The sequence below is a fragment of the Peromyscus eremicus genome, chromosome 3 (genome assembly GCF_949786415.1).
Source record: "Peromyscus eremicus chromosome 3, PerEre_H2_v1, whole genome shotgun sequence".
NCBI classification, from domain to species: domain Eukaryota; kingdom Metazoa; phylum Chordata; class Mammalia; order Rodentia; family Cricetidae; genus Peromyscus; species Peromyscus eremicus.
Window position 1 is genome coordinate 157,651,034 of NC_081418.1, and position 27,793 is coordinate 157,678,826.

Consider the following 27,793-nt stretch of genomic DNA (forward strand, 5'->3'; position numbering starts at 1 on the left):
TTTCCCTAGTAGTGCAAAGAGTCTCCTACTAGAAGGATGTATTTAGCCATGTAGAGCAGAGGAGCTAGGAAAAATGAGCTGAAAAGAAGCTGTAGAATCAGAGCTGAGGAAGATAAAAAGAAAACGACCCTCAGAACATGTATAGTCTTTTTTTTTTCCTTCAGATAAATAGAAACTTATTTCTAAAGACCCTCAGATAAAAAAGTCTGGTGCTCTAGAAATACCCCTCAGATAAGAAAGTCATAGATTAGACTTCACTATGCTGTGGTTTATTCTACGAACGCTGTTTGTATCTGTGGGTCTGGACTCCATGAATACAATACCAGGCAATAAAAATATAATATGTATATATTACAGAAAGAAAATACTTCTAGGCTCATTAAATTCAACATGAGAGGGACTGGAGAGATGGCTCAGAAGTTAAGAGTACTGTCTTCTCTTCCAGAGATCCTGAGTTCAATTCCCAGCAACCACATGGTGGCTCACAGCCATCTATAGTGAGATCTGGTGCTCTCTTCTGGCATGCCAGCATTCATGCAGATAGAACACTATACATAATAAATAAATCTTAAGAGGAAAAATTCAACATGAGAATGGGGTTACTCTTGTACAAATGTTGTCATCTGTTGATTGCCACTAATATGTTGTTCGAATCTTAGATAGTCTTTTAATAAAATACTCAGAGCCAGATATCAGGGTGAAAGCTGAAAGATCAGAGAAACAGAACAGCCAGCCACTAGTTCTTACCTCTACAAAATCCTCAGCCTAAAGAGAGTGAGTTCTTGTATCCTCATGCTTTATGTACCTTTCTTTATCCTGCCATATTACTTCCTGGGATTAAAGGCATGTGCTTCCCAAGCAAAGGCATGAGATCTTAAGTGCTGGAATTAAAGGTGTGTGCCACCACTGCCTGGCTCTGTTTCTAATCTAGTGGCTGGCTCTGTCCTCTGATCCTCAGGCAAGTTTATTAGGGTACACAATATATCACCACACTAATATGCCTTAGAAGCAATTTTTCAGTTAGATGCAGAATATTTAAGTGTCAAATAACTTAATGAACAAATACAGGTATGTCAGGTTCCTCTTCCTTCTCAACGGAACTCTTCCCCTTCAGTATCTTCTGAATACTAGTGAAATATCATGGGATATCCTAGAAGCAGACACACTTATGCACGCCATTATGATTTTTGAATGACTTGGCAAATAGTGGGGAAGGAGAGACATTAAAGAGTTTGAGAGATATTGATGATTCATACAGAAAATAATTTAAAATCTGTACTTCATTCCATCTGCAGAAATAAATTTCAGGTAGATTAGCTGATATAAACAAAAGGCAAAACTTTTGTCAAGAGACTAGATTGTTGGAGTAAGGTAATTTACTAGAGTAAGCAAAAGGAATAGATTTTGCAAATTTATAGTACAGTTACAAAAGCAATTTGAAAGAGTGTACATATGGAAGGCTTCCATTGTATGGATTTAAAAATAATAAACAAAATATTTTTACAGATATACATGTGATAAAGAAAATGGAAAATATGATATTTGGATTGTGTTAATTTGGTCAGGAGCTGGGGGTACAATGCAGGAGGTAACAATGAAAAGTAGACAGACTTTTGGGGCTAACAGATCCTGCTGTGTTTTTTTAAGGTACAGAAATTTTTTTTTTGTTATATTTTGGCATAAGCTTTCTTTTGTGTGTATTTAGCACACAATAACATTCTGAAACATCTCTGACAGTTAAAAATGAAATTTGTTGAACAAGTCAGAGGTATCCTTTATCAAGGAGAAGAAAAAAAATCACTTGTGGCTTGAGAGATGGCTCAGCTGTTAACAGTGCTTCATGCCCTTCCAGAGGATTAGAGTCAAGTTCCCAGCACCCATGTGTGTGGCCCACAATTACCTAACTCCAGCTTCAGGAAATTTGATGCCCTTTTCCAGACTATAAAAGTACCTGCGCTCACATGTGTACAGACCACTGTCCAATACACAGTTAAAAATAAAAATAAATCTCCAGGCTTTTCCAGACTAAGCCAGATAAATGCCACATGTTGTAGCTTGAGTTTTCCTGCCTGGCCCACAGTCAGGGCAAATCTCTGTCACCCGCCAGTCCCACAGCCACTCAGACCCGACCAAGTAAACAGAGACTTATATTGCTTACAAACTGTATGGCCATGGCAGGCTTCTTGCTAACTGTTCTTACAGCTTAAATACCTTGCCACATGGCTTGTGGCTTACCAGCATCTTCACGTGCTGTTTCTCATCGTGGCGGCTGGCAGTGTCTCTCTGACTCAGCCTTCCACTTCTCAGCTTTATTCTCCTCCTTGTCCCGCCTACACTTCCTGCCTAGCCAATGGCCAATCAGTGTTTTATTTATTGACTAATCAGCAACACATTTGCCATACAGAACATCCCACAGCAACATGTTTACATGTGGAACCTATATTTAAAATATTTGTGTGTGTGTGTGTGTGTGTGTGTGTGTGTGTGTGTGTGTGTGTGTATGTGTGTGTGTATGTGATATATATAGAGAGAGACCTTGAAACACTTAGTCCTAAATAGGATGTTTTCATCATCCCTCCCTTCAGGGCTCTGAGAACCCCACCAAAGAGGAGGCAGAAAGAGTGTGAAAGTCAGAGGGGATAGCAGGCACCAGCAGAACAAAGACCTCTAAATCAACATGAGCAAAGCTCATATAAACTCAGAGACTGAGGCAGCATGTACAGGGCCTACATGAGTGTGCACCAGGTCCTCTGTATATATATTATGGCTTCCAGACTAGTGTTTTTATGGGATTTCTGAGTGTGTGAACATGTGCATCTGACTTGTGTGCCTTCTCTTAGGCTCTTTTCCTTTGTTGGTTTGCCTTGCCCAACTTCTATATGATGGTTTTTGCTTCATCTTATTATAATTCATTTTGTTATGTTTTGTTGTTATCTCTTCAAAACTTCTTTTCTAATGAGAGACAGAAAGGGAATAGATCTATATGAGAGGGGAGGAGAAGTGGGGAGGAACTGGGATGAGTAGAGGGAGGGGAACTGTAACTGGGATATATCATATGAAAAAAGAATCTATTTTCAATAAAAGGGGAAAAGAAATCAATAAACTGGAATAAAGCAATAAAACTTTAAAATGCTACAGAGAAAAATAGGTGATAGTTATTCTAAAAATATAAGGTGATTTAGTGCTAACTCTCTGGCTGCTGAGGCAACAGAAATATATCTGGTAAAGTAATTTTCTTTTTATGTTCAAAGAAGGTAATCTAAGTCATTGGGGAGGATGGGCTTCAGGGACAGGGTTGCTTACTAGTCTTTCTGTCCCACAGGTTGACTCCTCTCTATATACTTGGTAGAACACTCAGCTATAGAAGTACTGATGGGGAGGTCTTAAAGAACAGTCACCCATGACCTTAATGACTTAACACTGTTGTCATCCTTGTTTGGACTTCAATTTAGGCTTGTTCCTCTGGGGAGGGCTAGTTTCAGTTCACTTCCGTGCTTTGTTCTGGTCTCTATGCTGACTAATCTCTAAACAAATCTCCCTCTGTCCACACCTGTGTTCTTCTTTGTCCCTGTATGGTCTAAAACAGTAGCTACTAGCTATATGTAACCATTAAAATTAATTTAATTACACAAAATAAACTCAATACATTGTCCAAACCAGCTACATTTCTGGAGCCCCATAACTACACAAAGACAATAGTAACCATGTTGGACAACAAAGATCGTTATTGAAGAAAGTTTCATGGGCATACTGGTGATCTGTGCTCTTACCTTACCCACTATTTTCTTCTTAGAACTGTTACAACATATGGCACAGTTATTAATAATTTAGCTGCTTATGTTTCACTAGAGTACATGATGTGAATGATATTGTATTTTTCTACAACTCATTGCTTATAGCTAAAAGCAATGTTTGATGTAGAACAGTGCCCTGTTAATGTTTTTTGAGTGAATTAACAAATGAGCAAATAAATGATTTAGCAAACTTAAGTATTATTTTGAAATTTCAAATTATAATTTTTTTGTCTATTACCTTTGGTGGTAATATCCTAGGATACTTACTGAATTTAACGTGATATTAAAAATATTCTCATCAAACATTATCTCTCATTTTATAAAGAATAATGGGCATGAAAATTCTATTTGATAGTTAATGTATTGTCTTGAACTTGAAGATACAAAATAACATTTTCCCTTTGATTAAGAAGTCATATAAAGCATTTGGGAGGCAGAGACTGGAAGATCTCTGTGAGTCTGAGGTCAGCCTGATCTACAAAGTGAGTTCCAGGCCAGCCAAGGCTACACAGTGAGACCCTGCTTCAAAAATAACCAAAACAACAAAAAAAATTGTGGTGTAATGGCACATGATTACAATTCTAGTGTAAAGGAATTAGAGGCAGGAGAATCAGAGTTCAAGGTCATCCTTGGCTTACAAGTTCAGAGGTCAGCCTGGGCTACATATGATCATGTTTCAACAAACTTACAAGCAAAACAACAAGAATAATAACAACAGAAGGTCATATAAGGAAAAGGAGAAAAAAAGTACTTATAAAAGTACTTATTCTAAATATCATCCTGAGTGAGGTAACCCAGACTAAGAAGGACAAACATGGTATGTACTCACTCATAAGTGGATACTAGATGTGAAGCAAAGAATAACCAGAGAACAAACCAAAGCTCCAGAGAGGCTAGCTAACAAGGAGGACTCAAAGAAGGATGAATGGATAATCCTGGGAAGGGGAAATAGATGAGATCTCCATGAGTAAACTGGGGATGAGGAGTGGACAAGGGAGGGTAGAGGATGGGGCATGAGAACACAAGGGAACAGGATGGTTGAGCTGGAACAGGGATGGAGTGGGAGAGCAAGGAAAGAGATACCATGATAGGAGACATCATGGGGATAGGGAGAAACCGGGTGCTAGGGAAGTTCCCAGGAATCCACAAGGATGACTCCAGCTTAGACTGCTAGCAATACTGGAGAGGGTGCCTGAGCTAGCTTTTCCCAGTAACCAGATCAATGAATACCCTGTCATCACAGAGCCTTTCTCCAGTAACTAATGGGAGCAGATGCAGAGATCCATAGCCAAGCATCAGGCCAAGTTCCAGGAGTCCAGTCGAAGAGAAGGAAGAGGGATTCTATGAGCAAGTGCATCAAGGTCATGATGGGGAAACCTACAGAGACAACCAAACCAAGCTAGTGGGAATGCATGAAATTTAGATCACCAGCTGTATAGCCTGCTTGGGACTGGACTAGGCCCTCTGCACAGCAAGACAATTGTGTAGCTTGATCTGCTTGGGGGCCCCCTGGTAGTAGGATCAGAATCCATCCCTGATGCATGAGCAGACCTTTTGGAGCCCACTTCTATGATGGGACACCTCACACAGCCTTGAGGCAGGGGGAGGGGCTTCGACCTGCCTCTACTAAATGTGCCTCCCCATGGGAGGCCTTACCTTCTTGTAGGAGGGAATGGGAGTTGGTGGGTTGGGAGGGGGAGGCTAGAGGGGTGGGAGGAGGGAAGAGGGGGATCTTTGATTGGTATATAAAATGAATAAAAATATTTTTCTTAAAAAAGTAATTATTCTAGTTGGTCTTATACTAAGAAGTAGAGAAATTTGACTCACTGCAATGCTACACATTACAAGTAATAATGTATAATTGTAACTACACATAATAAGCACTAGTATGTTCTAAAATTCTATAGCTATGTCAGAATACCCATGGAATTATTGTAGTACCTAAAATGAGTTTTTATCTAAATAAAATAAAACTAGAATCATAATTAACCTAGTTATTGAAACTAGTTCTGTGATTCACTAGATAGCCTTTTTAATAGCTATTTTTAATAACCTTGAAAATGGTTGTTTCTCTTCTTGTCAAGACACGCTTTGTAATGAAGGAATGAAAAGTGAAAGACAAATTTGGTAAATCAACTTTAACAAGAAGGCATATGATAGTTGGGCCTAGTGGCATACCCCTTTAGTTCTAGTACTCAAGTGGCCAAGGCAGGTGGATCTCTATGAGTTCCAGGCCAGTCAGATCTACATATTGAGACTCTGTCTCAAAGAAAAAAGGTAGATGTTATTTTTCTGTCGTTCCCATTGTCATTACAATTAGGAATTAGAAAAAATAGGATTGTTGTCTCCTCTCTCTCTCTCTCTCTCTCTCTCTCTCTCTCTCTCTCTCTCTCTCTCTCTCTCCTTTTGAGAAAGGATCTCACTATGTAGCTCTGGCTGTCCTAGAACTTACTATGTAGACCAGGCTTGCCTTAAACTCATAGAGATCCACCTGTCTCTGCCTCTGGAATGCTGGGATTAAAGGCTTGTGCCACCATACCTAGCTTCCTTCCTTTCTTCTTAAAAACAGGTATCTTCTTATAACTTTTAATCCTTACTCACAAATGTGGATCATGAAGAATTGGTATTATTTTTCTGTAGCTGGAGTTTTCTCTCTGGGTCCCACCAAGCCCAGCAGTCCCTTAGCCCACTTATAAAATAAACATACAGATGCTTATATTATTTAAACTTCTTGGCCATTATCTCAGGCCTATCATTGTCTAGCTCTTATTCTTATATTTAGCCCATATATATATATATATATATATCACGTGGCTCGTGGCTTACTGGTACCTTACATCTTCCTTGTCCTGGTGGCGGCTCCAGCAGTCTCCCCCTCTGCCTTCCTGTTCCCTCAATTCTCCTCTCTGTTAGTCTCGCCTATACTTCCTGTCTGGCTACTGGCCAATCAGTGTTTATTTATACAGAGCGATATCCACAGCATTTTTCTATTTCAGTTGGAAATAAAACAAAACAAACCTATCTTTAATGTCCTTTAGATGATCTTTTATAGTTTCATTATTTTCAAATGAAATACAGTGAAAGGCCAAGTTCTTCACTAAAAATAACGACTAATTTTAGAAATTCATGTGCTCAGTTAAAGATTCTGAGCTGGAATAAATACAAATTAGGTGTTCATAAAATTTTTTGATTTGTTTGTGAATATAGCTGCTTATTACTTACCACATGTGGAAATCTAACTACTCAAGAATTTCTTACAGTACAGTGATTCAACATACCAAGCCCCAAGAGTGTTCCACTTGTGCAGGTGAACATCTTTACTGGAATATTTCTTTTTGAGTGGTTGCTTAGAACCATGTTTTGGTTCATTATGACACAGATTTCAGGGTTGTTCTTCCAGAAGACCCAAATTCGGTTTCCAGCACCAAAGCTGAGCAGCTCACAACTCCAGTTCTAGTAGTTCTTACACCCTCTCCTGGTGTCTGTGTGCACCCACACATGTGGCACACACACACAAATACACACGTACATAAGTAAAAATAAAAATAAATCTTTAAAGTCACTAAATCATGCTTTGTTTTGAAATATTTTCAGATATCCATTGGAGTGACTGACATATACTCTCAGGCTTCAGATTTATAGTATAATGATTATGGAACTGAGTTTCACAGACTGATTGTAGCCTCATCTTTGCATGATCCAGAAACACTATACTGTAACTTTTTAAAATTTAAAATGTAAGAAAATCATATCAGATCATAAAACTAGTCCTCTTATTGAATATTATCTCTTTGGTGTTTATGCCCACATCTTCTTTAGTAACTGTATGCTAGGACTTTATCAAACAGATCTGTTAGTTCCTTTTAGTGAAGAGACTATATTCACTTGTTTACTAGGTTTTTTTTTTTAAATACAGAGAAACTTGCTAAAGTACTGCACTGAATTTCATGTACCTCCAAAGGTGATCTCCTACAGTGCCATTTTCCTTAGCTTTAGGAGCCAACTCAGGATTCCACACAGTACTCAATTGACATGTCTTTTTGGTCTTACCTAGTCTTAGAAATCTTTCTCTATTTTTTCATAAACTTCATACTTTGTATTCTGGATAAATTTTAAAAATGCTCTTCCAGACTCACAAGAGCTGGCTTCTGTACTATTGGCAAGAATGCTGCTGAAGTAAGGCTACGACACATGGTACTTGTGTCTCATTGCTGCTGATTTTTTGTTAGCTGTTTTGTTTACTTAGATATGGTGATGTCTCCCATGTTTCTTCACTATTTATTTCCCAGGAAATGAATACTTGAAGAGAAGATTCTTTAAGATTATGAAAATAGCTGGCACTTGGGAGGCAGACCCAAGTAAATAGCTGTGAGTTCAAGGCCCATTTGGTCTGTCTTAAAAGAAAAACAAACAAAAAACAAAACCCCAACTACAGCAAAAGACGGTACAAATACTTTTGTCCATGAAGTTTATGTTACATGGATGATTTTTTTCCTGTAATAGTTATTTCTTGGTGTTTTCATAATATAATTTATTTCAACCATACCTTTTATGTTAGAATTCTACTGTAAGGAAGGGTATTTAGTAAAAGTACTGTTTTTGAAATTATTCATGTTAGTCTATTATTTCCCACCCCTTTCTCTGTGGCTGAATTGATCATTTGTAGGAAAGCTAGATTCATTTGTTACTATTTGTATTTAATATGAGTTGATTTTTAATAATATTTATTTTAGGTGAATATGAAATATTACTATAGTTTTAAGCGTCAGAATGACATGAAAAACATCGTCAAAACAGATTTCATTTTCTCATTCTTTTCATACCATTCTGCTGTCTTCTGTTGGCTTTCAATTTCATTAACTCGATTTATTACTCCTGTAATTGTATTTGCACAAATAAGCAAATGTTTATAGAGATGACATTTTAATGTCTTTTTGTGGTACTGGGAAATTTGAATACTGATTGGTGTATTTTCTTTTCTCTTAAGGATGTTATCCATAATTGGTCTGGCATTATTGTCAATGTACTAAATAATTGATGCAATTATTACTTTCCCTCTTGGAAAATACTTGTGGATGTTTTTCTTGAACAAAAACAACAAAATTTGATGGTCTCATTAACACTGTGCTGTAGGATGTGTCTAAACAACGTAGCATAAAGCACTTAGCAATGTTTTCTTTGACTCATACATTTTTACAAGATATTTAAACTTTTTATTTACCCTTATGATTGTACTTGAAGAGTCTGGAGGTGTAACTTAGGGATTTAGCATGTACTTAGCCTAAGTGAGGGCCTGGAATCAATCCTCAGCATTCCCCAGACCAGGTACGAATTATTTTAAGCACTAAAAGTGACAGACTGTTACACATTTGTGTATGTATATGTATTTATTATTTTATTTTTTGCATCTAGAAGTATTTTGGAGTAGCTTTTCTTATACACAAAGCCAAATAAAACATTTGCCTAAATCTGTTCAATAATCTTGAGATGTTTTTCACTGTGCACTCTTTCTCTTTCCAAATTCTCTGCAGGCATTTGGGCAGTCCTTTTCTATCCACCGTAAAGTGGCTGAGGATGGAGAGACTCGGGAGGAAACACTTCTACAGGAATCTGCATCTAAGGAAGCTTACTATCTAAACAAGATCTTAGAGATGCAGAATGAAGTGAAACAGAGCCGGGCTGTGGTCACAAATGTCCAGGCAGAAAATGAGAGGCTCACAGCTGTTGTACAGGAACTGAAGGAGGTAAACAAGCCAATTCCTTTTAAGATTCATCTTTCAGGATCTAATTATCTTTTGAAATCCCCTCACAGAGACACTCCACTAGGTGTTTTTAATCCAATTAAGTTAACAATCAAAATTAACCATCACAGATAAGGATAAGTCCTTAGTTTGGTGTAGCTGAAGTTTTCTCTGGTCCTGCCCAGCCCCACAGACCCTGCAGCCACTTATGAAATAATCACTCAGAAGCTTATATTAATTTAAACTGCTCGGCCATTAGCTCAGGCTTACTACTGATTAGCTCTTGCATTTAAACTCAGCCCATTTCTGTTAATCTGTATGTTGCCATGTGTTCCATGGCTTTATCTGTGTGCCATTACATGCTGCTCCCTGGATAGTGGGCTGGCATCTGCCTGACTCAGTCTTTCTCTTCCCAGAATTCTCTTTGTCTGTTTATCCTGACTATACTTCCTGCCTGGCTACTGGCCAATCAGCTTTTTATTTATCAACCAATCAGAGCAACACATTCACAGCATACAGAACATCCCACAGCAGTTTGGTAAAGTTTGGTAAATCCTTAGTTTGATAGATGTTGTGTAAATGTAACAATTTAATTAATATTATCATATGTATTCAATAAAATGATTAATCTTGTTTCCATAGCATTACTGATACTGGCAAAGGCATATATACTTAGGTGTTGTGTGTGAGATATGACTTTATGTATATATATATATATATATATATGTGTGTGTGTGTGTGTGTGTGTGTGTGTGTGTGTGTGTGTATGTGTATGTGTGCTAAAAATCTCATTTATAAATGATAATTGTAGGGTAGCATAGTAAGAAAATTGTTGAATTAAATATTAGGAAAACAGTATTCTGGCCTCAACTCTGCTACTAGTTTTAGTATTATATTCACAGTATGTGTAAGACTTATTTTAAAGTTATATTGCTATAATCCTGATCCATAATAAACAAATGCTGCTATCATTAATAACTTTGTGCATCTTTCATGAACTATTGTTGAAGATATTACTCATCATATAGGTCTGTATTCTTACATTAAAAAACATTAGCTAGACAAGTGTGATGGTGCCCACCTGTGATAGCTGCATCTGGGAAGCTTCCCAGGCCAGCCTGGGCTATGTTGCAAGACTTTGCCCCAAACACAAACCAAAAGAAACAAACAAACCCCCAATAAAACAACACAAATAAATAAAAAAAGAAGAAAAAAATTAGATATATATCTTCAGTTTTCCCTTTGGTTGTGATTTAAGGTAGACAGAAGGAATCATAGTAGTTTCTATTTTTGCTTTGGTCATAAAGAAGCTTTTGTCTTATGCTTAACTGTGAAGAATGACCTGAGATTTTCATATAATTCCTTTTACATTTTAAACAAGTTTTACTTTTATTAATTTTTAACATTTTAATTTATATTTGTGTGTGTGTGTGTGTGTGTGTGTGTGTGTGTGTGTGTGTGTGTGTTTGTACACACACTTGTTCTACAACGGAGGTCAGAGGAAATGTGCAGGAGTAGGTTCTCTACCATGTGGGTGACCTAGTGACCAAACTCAGGTTTTTCAGGCTTGGTGTCAAGTATACTTACTGAACCATCCACTGGCCCTTAAATTTTTTTATTAGCCTTAGTGTATATGTATCTTTAATGTTAAATTATTTAAAATATTTTTGAAAGTATAGAGAATATAAAGAACAATTATTGCTTAAATCAAGAAACCAATTATGAGATAATAGATAATCTTAACCAAATTGGAATTAATACTACATAATGAGTAATAGGAGGCAAATTCCTAATTTCTTTTGACCAGCATCACTTTAGTAAAAATGCAAAGAGGTGGGTAGATTTCTGTAGTATATAAGTAGAGCATTGGTAAATAAGTTTGAATTTCATGTTTCTATCTCCCCTTCTTTTAGGTCTAATATATTAGAGTATAACCTAAATAGATTTATTTAGAGATTATTATAGAACACTTGTTTTGTACTAATCTACATTGCTTAAACTATAAAATTAGATAATGAAACTTTTGGGCTGGTAGGATGTCTCAGTGTGTAAATGTGCTTACTGCACAAGCCTAACAATCTGAGTTCAATCCCTGGAACCATGTAAAGGTAGGACAGAATGGACTGAAAAGTTGTCCTCTGACCTCTACATGAGTGTCACAGCTTCTCTAGGTTGCCTCTTCAAACTCTACCACCTTTCTCTCACAAACCATTTCCAAAAGCCTAAGAACCACATGGTCAGATTTAGCACAGCAACAGCCCCACTACTTAGTACTAATTTTCTGTATTAGTTACTTTTCTTGTTACTGTAACAAAATACCTCTCAAAATCAACGTAAGGAAGGGAGGCTTTATTTTGGCTCAGAGCTTGAAGGTTTTGTCCCTCATGGGAAGGTGCCTGGTTGCATTGTATCTACAGTAAGGAAGGAGGGAGGGAGGGAGGGAGGGAGGGAGGGAGGGAAGGAGGGATGACAGAGGGAGGGAGAGAGAGACAGAGAGCAAGAGGAAGGAAGGGAGGGGAAGAGGGAGAGAGGGGGAGAGAGAGGGAGAGAAAGAGGAAGAGAGGGGGAGAGAGAGAGAGAGAGAGAGAGAGAGAGAGAGAGAGAGAGAGAGAGAGAGAGAGAGAGAAAGAGAGAGAGAGAGAGAGGCTAGCTTTCAATTTTCTTTCTCCTTTTCATTCATTTGTGGATGTTGTTACCCACATTCAGGGTGGGCCTTCCTACTTTAGTTAAACTTCTCTGGAGATGCCTTCACTGTAACATCATGAGTTTTTTCTCCTAAGATATTTAGAGTTCTAATAAGTTGCCATTCAAGATGAACCATCACAATACCATAGCTGTTATGGTCTGAATGTGTCTCCCTCAAATTCATATGTTGAAACTTAATCATTAGTGTCTTTGTACTAAGAGGAGGGTCCTTGAAGAGATAATGAAGTCTTGAGTAAGATAAAAGGTACTTAAGAAACATTCTTAATCTTCTTAGTCACATTAAAGCAGCATCCCTTCCCTCTAGACAACACAGCAAGAAGGTTGTATCTTGAGCTGGAGAAATAACTTAATGGTCAAGAGCACACATTACTCTTTGAGATGACCCACATTTGATTCCCAGCATCTACTTCAGGTAGCTTACAACCTCCTGTAACTCTGGATCCAACTCTCTCTGAGGGCAGCAATTCTCACACACATATACATATACAGACCAACATACATAAATATAACTAAAAATAAAGTAAATCTTTTTAGAAAAGGGCTCCATCTTGGAAGCAGAAAGTAGCCCTCACTAGACACTGTCCATGCTGGCGTCTCGATTTTATTTAGACTTCTTCCAGAACTGTGAGAATTTTTTTTCTATATAACATTTCAAATCTATGGTATTCTGATGTAACAGCAGGGCTAGGATTAGATAATAGCTAAATTTGTGACTTGTTGGGACATTATTATAATTTTAATAGGATATGACAGTTGTATTTTAAATGCTGCCTTATTCCTATGTTTTTAAACCACATTAAAATTTCATTTTCCCTTCTCTAGAATATATAATTAAGTTTCATAATATGTTAATGACTCAGCTTCCAGAAATCTATTATATCTACATCTGTTCAAATGTAAGACGTTTGTACCCATAGAGCCATAGGTTGAGAAGGCACCTCAGTGACTATTTGGTAATGATTCTCTCCAGGACAATAATTCTTTGACATCCTTAAAGGATGTATTTCTATCAGGTACTTATGACATTCTACAGAATATATAATAAATTAACAAGTTCTTTTCAAGTAAAAGAGTATGTTTTATTTGCTACTTATTTTAGTATCTACAGCTTCAGGACAGTGCTTGAAAAAAACATTATTTGAGAAACAATTTTTATTGAATCATAAAAATTAAACTAAAAGAACATGTTTTGGGAGTTGACTATCGCTGGGCTCAAATATCTGCTGTGCCACTTACCAACAACTAATCCAGGCAAGTTACATTTGTTTCCTTGTTAGTCAGCTTTCAGTTGCTGTAATAGATACTTGAGATAGCCAACTTATAAAGATACAGGGTTTATTTTGGCTCACAGTATAGGAGATTTCAGTCCATGACCAAATGTTCCTGTTGCTTTTGGGTAAGATAGCACATTATGGCAGATAATGTATGTCAGAATAAACTAGAACTCACTATAATCCTTGTACAAAAAAAAAAAAAAGAACAAAAAAGGAAGAGGCTGGGGCTCCACTGTCCCATTCAAGAACAGGCCTCCCAAACTGGAAATTTCCCACAATACCCTACTTCTTAAAGTTTCTGCTACCTCCCCATAGTGTCAGACTATAGACCAACTCTTTAACACATGGGTCATAGTATTGAGTAAGCTTCTTTCTTCTCAGCATGGAGATGATAATACTAACAAATAGGCTTTGTTTAAATGCCTGATACAATAAAGGTTTGAAAGTAATTCTCATTTTCTATCTCTTGCTTCCCTCCCAAGACTCCCTTGCTAGTGTGTGGCCACTCTAATGGTTACTCTGTGGTTGAATGAAAAATGGATTCCCTGTGTTTTACCAGTTGTATTTCTAGTTTATGAATCCACAGAGAATAATTTCTTTAGTTTTCTATTTGTCTGGACAGGTTTAGCCAATTCCCAAGAACTTTAACTATTTGGACAAAACTGTCTTGCTATCTCTTTCTCAGAATGAGCATATCTAGAGTCATTGGAACTCCCTCCCATGATATGGTCTTAGGTCAGCACCCTGGCCATTCTTTTTAGCATTGATTTGTAACATTTGTTTATAATGTGTGTTTTTTTTAAAATACTTCCACAGACTATATTTACCTTTGTTGGAAATCCTTAAAAATGCAAACCACTGGACCCATGTATTGGTTTTCTCCTTAAACATTTAACTCAGTTTTAATCCTTTTGGTTTCAATTTTTCTCTTGTTTATCCATTCAATATCTTTAATGCCTGTAGTAAGCTAGGCAGATGCCTTTAAAAACAATCTGTTCTCTTTGATTATAAGTTTTTTTTTCTTTTCAAGAAGGTCACAAAAGTGGAATCATTTAGTTTGCACTTTTTGAGATTGAATCCTTTTTCCTATCTTAATGTCTTTGAGATTCATCTATGTTGTTGTATATTTCAACATCAAGTTTATTCCTTTTTATAGCTGGGTATTATTCTACTGTATTGAAATATTACAGTTTGTTTAATTGATTACCCTATCTGAGAGCTTTTTTTTCCCTCTAGATTTTGGTGGCTATGAATAAAGCTACTGTACATATTCATGTACATTTATATTTTTCTGTGAGCATAGATGATATTTAATCTCAATTATCAACTTGATCTCTAGAATCAGTTGGATGGTGGGCATATGGGCATGTCCATAGCAGATTACCTTGACTGATTTCATTGGCATGGGAAGACTCATCCATAAGGGTAGCACCATTCTTTAGACTGGAAGTCTGCTGTATAAAAATGAGAAAATGAACGGAACACAAGGATTCATCACTCTTTGCTTCCTGATTGTGGATGTGATGTGACTAACTGCTTCAAGCTCCTGCCATATTGATGGATTGATGATTGACCCTTGAACTATAAGTAAAAATAAACTTTTCTTCACATATATATTGCTTCCTTAAGGGTATTTTGTCACAGCAGTAGGAAAAGAAAATAAGTCAGCACATGCTTTTATTTTTTCTCTTAGGAGAATGAGAGCTCATCTGAGTAACTGACTCTGTTTTATATTACTATTAGAGTTTTCTAAGAGATTCTCCTTCCCTGTATCCTTTCTAGCATTCAGTATTGTCAGCACTTTTTCATTATAAGTATTCTAATAGGTAGTGACATAATAGTTTTTTGATTTTAATTTTAATTTTCCTAATGGATAATAATATTGAATAGCTTTCTTGTGTTTACTTGCCTTTCATGTATTCTATCTAGTGTCTGTTCAAGACTTTTACCTAGTTTGAGTCTGATTTTTTTCTTTAAGTTAATGTTGAAGATTCTTTATGTGTTTTGGATATAAGGCCTTTACCAGATATATGATTTGCAAATATTTTCACCCACTATGCGACTTGTCTTTTCATTTACTTAAAAGCATTTCTTGTGGGGGTGGGCATATGGCTTGGAGATTACTAGCTTGGCTGCTCTTCTGGAAGACCTGGCTTTGATTCCCAGCACCCACATGGTGACTAACAAGCATCTGTAACTGCAGTTCCAGCACCCTCTTCTGGCCTCTGTGGCACCAGGCATTTAAGTGGTACACATACATACATGCAGGCAAAACACCCACGAATATAAAAAAATTAAATAAAACAATCATTTGCCAGTGTGTAATGTTATGTTTTTCAATACTATAATGAAGTACCCTAGATAGACTATTTTGTAAAGAAAAGAAAATTATTTAGTTTACAGTTCTGGAGATTCAAGGGTATATCAGCTCAGTTCTGGTAATGATCCTGTGGCAATAATAGAAATTTCTATAAGAAAGAGGGTTCATATCATCAAACAGAAAGCTAGAGATGTTTTGCTCCCACAATCCCTTTTGAGGGCACACCTCCAGCTAACCTAAGGACCCCCCACTATGCCCACCTTTTAAATGTCCTACTTCCTGAAACTGTCACATGGAGGACCAATCTCCCAACACATGTCCTTGAGAAACAAACCATATCCAAACTATAGCACAGAGTAAAATAATTTGCATTGTGATGAAGTCTAATGTATAAAAAACAATTTATTATGAGGTATGAGGGTATAGCTCAGTGGTGCAACGTATCAACACATGTACAGTGCCTTAGATTCAATTCAGAGGGAGAGGAGGAAAGGGACAGAGAGGGAGGGAGGGAGAGGGAGAGGGAGAGGGAGAATGCTTTTGATGTCAGGTTTAAGAACCTTTAAAAAAAGGTTTATTTTATTAAATTATGTGTATGTGTGTGCCTGCATGATTGTGTGTACCATGTATATACCATACCCGTGGAGTCTTTAAGAGCATGTTGGATGCTATGGAGCTGTAGTTGCAGGTGTCTGCATTAGCTGGAGAGTCACTTGGATGCATTGAACAAAGGAGTGACATAAATTAGTTGGGGTGAATCCTCAAGTTTAAAGTTATAAATAACTTATCCTGATGTGAGAAGACGGCGGTTAAGATCAGGATGACAAGTAAAGGTAGTGAAAGTGACCGTATTTTCAATACATATTGAAGTTGGAGCTACCATGACTTTCCTCCCTCCCTCCTTCCCTTCCTCCTCCCACCTCTCTCTCTTTCTGTGTATATAATACTGGAATTGAACCTAAGGCCCTGTGTGTGCTAGACAAGTATTCTACCACTAATCTACATCACCACTGAGAAATAGGGAAAAATAAAATAGCTGTAATTCAATGTTTTTAGTTTGGCCAGCTTTGAAAATAGGATAAGCATCAATTGTGGTGAAGTTGTATTTAAGAAGAAATTCAATTTGAACACATTAAATTTGAATTGGCACTAGATCTCCAAATATAAGCATTAAGTGGGTAGTGGGATAAGAGTCTAGAATTATGGAAAGGAGCCTATAGTTAGAGAAATAAATTTGGAGTTATTGGATAATAGATGGTTTTTAAAGTCATGGTATTATTGATCCCATTTAGGACAAAGATGTAGACAGAAAACAGAAGTCCAAGCACTGAGCTTTGGGCCACTTTAGTGTTGAGAGATTGAATAAGAGAAGGGGAATCAGTAAAATAAATAAAACATCATAATGGGGTAGAAAGAAAGCAAAAGGAGAATGGCTCCTTGAAGCCAATTGAAGAAGGTGGTTTTTAGGAAGAGAATGATCAACAGTACAAGTGATACTAAAGGGACAAAAGATGAAGAAACTGAATTGACCATTGCGTTTAACAACATGTTGCTACTGGTTACCTTAATGAGAGGATTACCACAGGATGGTGGAAGGAAAAAAAAAAAACCTACCACCACCACCAATAACAACAAAAACCCTGGCCAGAGTTGACTTAAGAGAAAATACAGGAGAGGATACTGAAAAAGAATTGAGGTGTTGTTTTCATGGAGTTAGTTTCTAAAGAGCATCAAAGAAATGAGGTGGTATCTAGGGGGATGAAATGGGCTCATGTGTGAGTTTGTTCTTGTTCTACAGAAGCAGGGAAGAACACAATACCATCTGTGGATGCTGATGGGTATGATGTAGTAGAGAAGAAAAGTTTAATGAGATTAGAAGAAAATGGAAGAATCCATGGACAACTGATTTCCTTGAATGAAGAAGAAAGGGATGGAACTGGGACAAAAGTGGGCCTTTAGATAGGGGTAAAAACATTCATTTAAGGTAATGCCTAAAAAGTAGATTATGTATATATCAATCCTAGGCCTTGGGTAGATGTGAAGAAGGAAGTGTGCAAATCTTCATTCCACCTTGGGTTTCTCAGAATGGGAAGCCAGTTCAGGACAAAGAGAAGATGAGGGAAGCACTGGGATTTGGAGATAGTGACCTAGAAAAGTAGGTCACTAAGATATGAACAGGGAGGTTAGTGGCTATGGTAGGAGAAAATGTATCAAGAAGAATTACAGGAATTGAGATACTGTCAGTAATGATCTTATAAAGAGACAAAACTCACCAGGCATGGTGGCACACACCTTTAATCCCAGCACTCAGGAGGCAGAGGCAGAAGCAGGCAGATCTCTGTGAGTTCGAGTCTCCCTGTTGCATGAATCCTAAATGGTCTTATAATAAAAACTGTGAGCCATATATTGGGATAAGTGCTGAAATATCAGAGAGATAAAGGAACAAGTCACTAGAGAAACTTCTCACCACTACAGAATCCTCAGGCCAAAAGGGAAGTGAGATCCTGTCTCTACAAATCCTCAGACTGAATGCCTCTGAGTCCTCAGCTGAAAAGGGCTGAGCTCCTGTCTCCTCCTGCCTTATATGCCTTTCTCTGCCCAGCCATATCACTTCCTGTCTCAGCCTTCCTAGTGCTGGGATTAAAGGTGTGTGACTTCCAAGTACTGGGATTAAAGGTGTGTGCCACCACTGCCTGGCTTGGTTTCTCTTTTAGACTGGATTAGTTTTGTGTAGTCCAAGGTGGCTTTAAACTCACAGAGATCCAACATTAATATTGTACTGTTTATTGTTAGTGACTTTTATTTCTTTGGACCGTGATGAGTGTAAAATTCTGGTTTGATATAAGAGTTACATCAGTTTCCTGTGTAATAGAAAATATTAAACCAGTGCCAAGTAGAGAATTAAATAAGAAATTGCAGGAATGGCCTTACTAAATTAAAAGATGTCGAGAAAGCATTGCTCAGGACACATAATAGAAATGGCAGTTGGAGCTGATTGATACAAGCTTTAAAAAATAAGTTTTTAAAGTAATCTTACATGGCTTTACTTCTCTCAAGGTCAATTTACAAATAATAAATTGTGAATGAAAGTCTGCTATTTAAAATGTAGAACTGATATGCTATGCACTTAGCATGTATATAAGAATTTCCTTCCTCTCTTCATTCCTTCCCTCCTTCCACCCCTTCCTCTCATCCTTCTGCTCTTTGTCTTCCTTTCATCCTCCCTCCTTCCATTTCCTATTTTGTTAAGTAGGGGCATTCCCACTGTAGCTGGAAGTTTTCCTGTGTCCTGTAGCTACTTGGTCCCAAGTACACACACAGGGGTTATATTGATTACAAACTGGTCTATGGCTCAGGCTTATTATTAAATAGCTCTTTTATCTCAAATTAACCCATTTCTATTAATCATGTGTCTCGTGGCTTTACCTAAGTTCCATTACATCTTGTTCCCCTGGCAGCTTGCAGCATCTGCCCCGACACCACCTTTCTTCTCCCTGTGTCTTTGCTTGGATTTCCTGCCTGGCTATAACCTGTCTTGCCATAGGCCAAAGCAGCTTCTTTATTAACCAATGGTAGCAATATATGTTTACAGCATACAGAAAGACCATCCCACAGCATTCCCACCTCTTACAATACAAGAATAAGGATACATGCTCAATCTGTTTTGCACATACTGATTCTTAGACTAAAAATAGTACTTTGATTTTAAATATTTTTCTTTCACCTTGAGCTCAGGTTTTGTTCCCTATGCAGCCTGGGCAGATGGAGAAGTAATGCAGTCAGCATTTCAGATGGAATGCTTAGTGAACAATTAAATTTTTTTCCATATCTTGACCTATATTTATGCAGACTATCCTGGTTGGAAAGTCTAGCTTGACTCAGATTCTGTTCAACCATTGAATTTTCCTGTGGGAATTTATGCCTCACTCTGACAATCAAAGATACAATCAAATGAATCTATTTAAGATTTAATTTCTTAAAGTTACAGGAAGCTTATATTTGAGCAATGTAGTGAGTTTTATCATATTATATATATATATATATATATATATATATATATATATATATATATATAATTAAACTATACTTTTTATTTTGTTTTATTTGAGACAGGTTCTATGTAGCCCTGGCTGTTCTGGAACTCACTACATAGACCAGGCTGTTGTGGAATATTAGTTTAAGATGTGTTACATTTGTTTATGCTGTGGAATATTTGTTTAATGATGCAAAGATGTGTTGTATTCTTTTATGTTTCATTTGTTGAACTCTGTAAATCTGTGTTACTTTGCCTGTCTAAAATACCTGGTTGGTCTAGTAAAGAGATGAATGACCAATAGGTAGTCAGGAGAGAGAAATAGGTGGGGCTGGTAGTCAGAAAGAATAAATAGGAGAAGAAATCTAGGGAAGAGTGAGAGTGAGAAAAGGAGAAGGAGAGGGGCAGCCACCCAGCCAGCTACAGAGTAAGAAGGAAAGAAAGATATATAGAATAAAGAAAGGTAAAAATCCCAGAGGCAAAACATAGTTAAAGAGAAATGGGATAATTTAAGTTAGAAAAGCTGGCTAGAAACAAGCCAAGCTAAGGCCAGGCATTCATAAGTAAGAATAAGTCTCCATAAAAAACACAACTAATCCAGACTTTCCTGGAACTCACAGAGCTCTGCCTCCTGAGTCCTGGGATTAAGGCATTAGTCACCATGCCCAGCTTCAAGCTACTCTTTTTAATGCTTAGTCAGTGAAGATATGACTCATGCTTCATGTGTTATTAGGCCCAAACTTTGAATTTGAATTGAAGTAGGATATAGAGGACTTCATAAGAAGGGTGTTATACTTGTCTACTTAGCTTTATATCATCATTTGTACAGTAACATTAAAAGACTTAATAGTTTTCTGATACAGTTTTAGTTTTACTAAAAAAATTTTTTGAAAAACAAATTGTAACTAAGCATCTTTTTGAGGCTTTCATAGTACACAAACACTTCAAAATATAAACAAGAGTATCAGATTGTAGAAATCTATGCCAAATATATTTCCTCTCTTTTGATATACTGTGTAACTCTACAACTGTTTTGAAATATGCATAATAATAGATTGACATTTCTTTTTTTCTTTTTCTTTTCTTTCTTTCTTTCTTTTTTTTTTTTGTTGGTTTTTCGAGACAGGGTTTCTCCATGTTGTTTTGGTGCCTGTCCTGGAACTCACTTTGTAGACCAGGCCGGCTTCAAACTCCCAGAGATCTGCCTGCCTCTGCCTCCTGAGTGCTGGGATTAAAGGCATGTGCCACCACTACCCGGCGATTGACATTATTTCTAGGCAAATTATTCTTGTTTTAATATAGACACAAAAGAGTGTATGTTTAAGATGAGGTAGAGATTTGCAGCCTGTACAAAGTGGAAGCCAGATAGTTATTCTGGATAGCTGTTTCAGTAGTGTGAATGTACACTGCAAGAGAGCTTATTAGGATAGCAACTCACCTCTTGTCCTTAGAAATTCATGATAATGAAGCTGGGCCTTGCAAGTAATAAAAATATGCTTGTCATTGTAAGCTTAACAACTATTTCTTTTTAATTTTTTTGTAATATGTCTTTTTTTGTGCTCTTCTAACTTTTCCTGATTGTCACAAAATTAAACACTGAGATATAGCTTGAGAAGACCATAAACCATTGTAATATGTAATATTCTTTTTTAATTTTTCAAGACAGGGCTTCTCTGTTTGTAGCCCTGGTTGTCCTGGAGCTCTGTAGAACAGGCTGGCCTCGAACTCATAGAAATTCACTTGCTAATGCCTCCCGAGTGCTGGGATTAAAGCTACTACTGCCCGGTTTGTAAGATTCCTTCTTTTCTCCAAGGATCAATTTTTGCACCCTCATCCTTGGAAGATGCATTAATTTTATATGGCTGCATTAGTGAGAAACTACAATATATTGTGGTTTAAAACAATGAAAACTGATTTCCTTATAGTTGTGGAGTACAGAAGTCTATGAGTTACTGGGTTAAAGTCAAGGTGTCACAGACAAACCCCCTCTGGAGGTGACAGGAACATGCACTTGTTCTTTTCCAGATCCCAGAGCAGGCTTCTTTGCACTCATTGGCATGTGGCCCTCCTTACATCTTTCTGAGCCAGTAGCATGGCATCTGGTTTCAGTGCCTCACTTCCTCTCCTCTTTGTGTCTGCCTTCTTTTTAATGTGGCAATTTGATTGCACTTAGGCTTTATCCAGCTTACCCAGAATTACATTCCATCTTAATTTCTGAACTTAATCACATTGGCAGAGTTTGTCTCACCATATAAGGCAGCAGTCACAGGTTCTAGGGATTGAGATCTGTACACTTGGGACTGTTATTTAGCCTACCACAAGGTTATGTCACTACCATCTCTTCCTTTATAACTGCATGTTCTATACCAATAAGAAAGTGAAATAGGAAGAATAAAAGGTAGTAAATATATAACTTTGGTTACCAACCAGTTATTTTTCATATCTCAGTCTATAATGTCTATTAGACAAACAGCAAAGATATGCTTAAAGTTGACAAAATGAAAGTAGTGGAGCTGGTGATATCCATCTCATTGTCATTTACCCAATTCAGTTTGCATTACTCTTTCTGCCTGGACCAGTCAGCATAGAAGGGCAATGAGTCACTCCAAGGTCAGACAGAGTTACTACTCTCTTATTGTGATGGGCAAATCCACTATTAAGCTTCAGATTGAGAGAAATACCATTGAGTTGGCAAATGCTTTTGATGTGTACGTGCAAAGAGTCATATGTAACCACAACTTTCCAGTCTGTCTGTGGCAAAGAGAAATGGAACACTGCTGTATTTTAATTTACTGCAAAGTCTCCTTCAAGAATGATCTTTCAATGATCTTTCTACTCTGTGCAAATGCTGTGCCAGATAGTACTGGAGACATCATTTGTAAGGCAATGTCTTTCTTTATTACACTGCTCAAGGGATAAAATACAGTTGCATCATGTTTGAATCAGTCTTTCACAGGCAGTACTTGCCAATGAGACATTTTGAAACCTATCTCTTTAAGCATCCTTTTGGATATTTCCACCTAAGCTTTCCTAGTTGTCACAAAAGTAAACACTGTAATATGGTTTGTGGGAAGAGCATAATTGCATCTATAATTAATTTTAACACTAGAAGGCACTTCTGTCGCCATGGGCTGCTCCCTCCGGGTAGGTGTCTGATTCAGAGCAAAACACACATGGCTTGTGTGCTCTAAGGTTATAACATAATGGGTCTCTGTATGAAATACCAGCTATATACCATTTATTTCCCCAGCTAAAGATAAGTTATTTGGAGACAGGGCCTCAGTATTCAACCTAAGCAGACTTTGAACTTACTACATAGGTCAGGTTGTCCTGGAACTTAGAATATTCATGTTTTGGCCTTTTAATTGCTGTTAATTATAGGTATATATCACTAGGCCTGGCTTTAGATCATTTTTTTATGCTAACGCACATCTTAGATGGCCTTGAAGTTGATCAATTCTCTATTAACAACCAATTGATCAATTCTTTATTGTTCTCCAGTCCGAACTGAGTAGAGTTCAGGGTTATTACTGTGGTTTGAATGGGTTCTCCTAAGGTTCAGATGTTGGAAATTTCATTCTCACATTTGTATGTTGAATGCTGTTGGAGAAATAATTATGGTTAAATGAGATCTTGAGGGTGGAGGCCCTTATATGGATTAAGTTGCTTTATTTCCGTAAGAGACACAAAAACTTGCATGTAATACCTACTACCACCCACCATGAGATGATGCATTCACAGGCCCTCACCAAATGCTAATGTCATGGGCTTGGATTTTGTAGCTTCTAGAACTGTAAGGAATAAATTCCTTTTCTTTATAAAGTACCTAGTCCCAGGCATCCTATTATAGTATAAAAAAGGGACCACAATCTTTATAGAAGCTGAATTCAACTAGGAGTCTTGGCAATAAAAGAATGTTGATGTCCTGCTTTAATTACTGTTAGACTTGAATTTTCTTGAATACATTCTACCAAGTTGCAAACTAAAACCAATCTTATTTGCTCTATTCTTGGCCTAGGGTGCCATAATTTATCTTAAATTGTATTATCAGGAAATTTTATCGAAGCTAGAAACATACCATTTCATACTAACTAAGAATAATGTACTAAGTACAACTTGTTTATAAATTTCTTACTTAAAACTTTACAGATAATTGAAATGAGAAGCTTAGTGTAAATTTTATAAGTATGTTCACCTCCATATTAACATTAATCATCACATATTAACTGAATGACCTCAGGCAGATGGTTTATCCTCTTGAACCTCAGTATTGTTATCTGGCATATGGGACTAATGACAGCACCTACTTTACAGGACTGTTATGAGTATTGAGTAAATGCTCAATGTGAAGCACTTGGAACAGTTACAATTACAGAGGTAACATTAATTATTATGTTATTATTTCAATGACATCTGTGCACATTTATTTGTTGTGAGATAATGTTCTTGTACACTGTAAAGATTTGTCACTAGAATTGGTTTAATAAAACACTGATTGTCCAGTAGCCAGGCAGGAAGTATAGGCAGGATAAACAGACAAAGAGAATTCTGGGAAGAGAAAGGTGAGTCACACAGGACGCCAGCCAGATGCAGAGGAAGCAAGAAGAGAATGCCGAACTGAGAAAAGGTACCAAGCTACGTGGCTAAACATAGATAACACTTATGGGTTAATTTAAGTGTAAGAGCTAGTCAGGAATAAGCCTGAGCTAATAGCTGAGCAGTTAAAATTAATATAAGCTTCTGTGTGGTAATTTGGGAAGTGACTGCTGGGTATTTGAGAGTTGTTGGCAGAACAGAAATTTCTACCTACATTTATTAGATATATTTAAGATTTTATTCAAGAGATCACTGTAGAAGTAGAGTTGCTATATCAGAACAGACTTTTAAAAGAAGATCTATAGAAAGCTATATTTCTTTTATAAATAATCAAACCACTTTTTGTTCCTATTAGTAAGATAAAAAAGTTTTCCATTTTAGCCAGCCTATGGTTCATGATTATAATCCTAGCACTTGGGATGCTGAGGCAGAATGACAAGTTTGAAGCCAGCCTGGGTTATATAGTGAGTGCCTATCTTTAAAAAAGAAAAGAAAAAAATCTATAAAAAGAAAGCCAGCCATAGTGATCCTACCATTTAGGAAGTAGAAGCAGGTGATAAGATACTGGAAGTCTTCTTCACTACATACTGAGTTTGAGGCTATTCTGAGTACACGAGACTGTCTTTTTAAAAATTACCACTTCACCAAGCCCTGTGTGTTAATCAGCTTTCTATCATTGAGAAAATACCTGCCACAAATACTTATAAGGAAGAAACGTGCATTTTGGTGCATGATTTTAAAGATTTCTGCCCATAGTCAACTGTTTCTATTGCTTCTGGGCCTGTGGCAAGGTGGCCCAATATAGGGATCTATGGCAGAGCAAAATGTTCAATACATGATAGCTGGGAGGCAAAGACAATAGAGGAAGTGGGGCTAGAATCCAGAATTCTCCTAAAGGACATACCCCAGTAAACTAACTTATTCAGTCTTTTAAAGGTTTCACCACTTCCCAAAGCTCTCAAGACATGAGCTATTAGGGCCATATAAGGACCAAATAAGGTACCTGACATATGTTAAGCTTCATATATATATATGAAGCTTAACATATACACACACAATTTTTTTTTCTTCTTAGTTACTTACTTTTCTTGGTTACTTGCTTGGTAGGTAAACAGTGGCATTGTTGTTTTTGGAGATGGAGTCTCACGTTAGCCTGGACTGGCCTTAAACTGGCTAAATAGCTTGAATTCTTGATCCTCCTGATTCTGTCCCCTGAATGCTGGGATTGGAGTCATGCACCACCAAGCCTGGCTCAATAATGCTATTTTGATGAGTTTATGAGGTTATCCTTTAACAAAGCTTAGCATATATAGATACCCAGAAAAAAGTCAAAGAATTAATAAGAAACATGCCATTTTTGTTTATTTGTAGAATAAATAATTTATAAACTAAATGTGAACTTAAGGAATAATTTTTAAAAATAATTTACTTTTTTTTATTTCATGTGCATTTGTGTTTTGCCTGTATGTATGTCTCTGTGAAGGTGTCAGATCCCCTGAAAGGCAGTTTATAGGCAATTGTGAGCTGCTATGTGAGTGCCGGGAATTGAACCTGGGTTCAGTTAAGAGCCAGTGCTCTTAACTGCTGAGCTATCTCTCTAGCCCAAAGGAATAATTTATTTGTCTTAAAATTTGCACATTTATTAGAGTTTAGTGTCCTACTATTAGTGTTTGCTAAATACTAATTGATTTTTCTTAATCTTTTGGTACGAGTTTTTTACTCTGCTTATCATTTGCTTGTTGGATTTGTTTTCCTTTTGACACATTGAGGTTTTGGTAATTTTTTTTTAATTACTGACTATTTCCTATTGGCTAAATTTTAACAGTTTTAAGTTGAGTATCTTGCCCTGTCTTTTTTCTTTGACCCTTCTCAAATTACAGAAATCTACTGCCAATTGTTATGTTCTAATATTTACTTTTAGTGCTTCATCATTCTGTCTTTATTCTGTTGTGACTTTATATTCTGGTCTGCTTTCTTTGAGCTCTCTTCTGCCCATTTCTGTCCTGTTTTATTGTTCTTTGTATCTACTCTGACAGCAAGGATACACCATTTAATTATTACCATAATGCTGCAGGCTGCAGGAAAATGTAATGGAACCCAGCTACTATCACAAAAGCTACTCTACTTGGAAAAGTCAAGGACTTTTCCAAAGGTCAAGTCATGGCTTAAGAAGTCTTGGTGATATTTTAGCTTTTGTATATATATAGCTGGTTCCTACAATGATTTTCTTGTGTGCTTCCAAGAACTCCTAACAGTGTATTTACTAACTTCTTACCTAACCACTTCTAGGAATGTAGATTGCGCACATAAATTCCCTTTTTGATATACTAACCAATATTAGCTCTCACCATATAATAATATGTATAAAGTTTACAAGTGTTATGTTTTTTTTATGTTTCAGTTATTTTGGTAGCCCTTCCATTCTTTATTAAAATTTTTCATTTATTTTACATACCAACTACAATTTCTCCTCCCTCCTCTCTTCCTGTTCCCTCTCCCCACCTCCCATCTATCCCCCCTGTCCACTCCTCCTCTGTTCAGAAAGGGTCAGGCCTCCTATGGGAGTCAACAAAGCATGTCATATCTTATTAAGACAGGACCAACCTTCTCCTACTGCATCAAGGCTGGGAGAGGCATGCCTACATGGGGAATAGGTTCCAAAAAGCTAGCTCATGTGCCAGGGACAGGTTCTGATCCCACTGCTAGAGGCCCCACAAACAGACCAATATATACAACTGTCATCCACATTCAGAGGGCCTATGTCTGTCCCATGCAGACTCCCTAGCTCTTGGTCCAGGGTCCATGAACTCCCATTAGCTCAGGTCAGCTGTCTCTATGGGTTTCTCCACCATGATCTTGATCCCTCTTACTCATACAATCCCTCCTCCTTCTTGTCAACTGGACTCCTGGAGCTTAATGCTTGGCTGTGGATCTCTGCATCTGCTTCCATCAGTTACTGGATGAAGGTGCTCTGTTGACAATCAGGGTAATCACCAATTATAGGATTATAATTGATTATAAGAGATTATAGGAGATTATAGGATATTATATAGGATTATAGGAGAAGACCAGTTCAGGTACCCTCTCTACTATTGCTAGGAGTCTTAGCTGGGGTCATCCTTGTGGATTAGCCCTTCCATTCTTGATTCATCTCTAAATGGTCTGATTTTTTTTTTAAGTTATCAATGCCCATGTGTTCTTAATAAACTAGTTTGGAAGACAGGTTCAGCCTTTTTGTTTCAAACTGCTATTGTTAACATCTTTGATAAAAGTAGCTTAAGAAATTGGGTACATCTACAATACAACTCCTGCACCTAAGGCTCAGGGAT

At 37.1% G+C, this 27,793-nt stretch overlaps 1 protein-coding gene across 1 annotated transcript in view; it reads left to right on the top strand.

The window, feature by feature from the left end:
- Positions 1-27,793, top strand: part of Bicd1 (BICD cargo adaptor 1) — a 109,665-nt gene that overhangs the window by 23,290 nt on the left and 58,582 nt on the right. Inside the window, exon 2 of the mRNA XM_059257183.1 lies at positions 9,326-9,538. Coding sequence (XP_059113166.1) covers positions 9,326-9,538 — 213 coding nt within the window. The remainder of the gene's footprint in view (positions 1-9,325; positions 9,539-27,793) is intronic.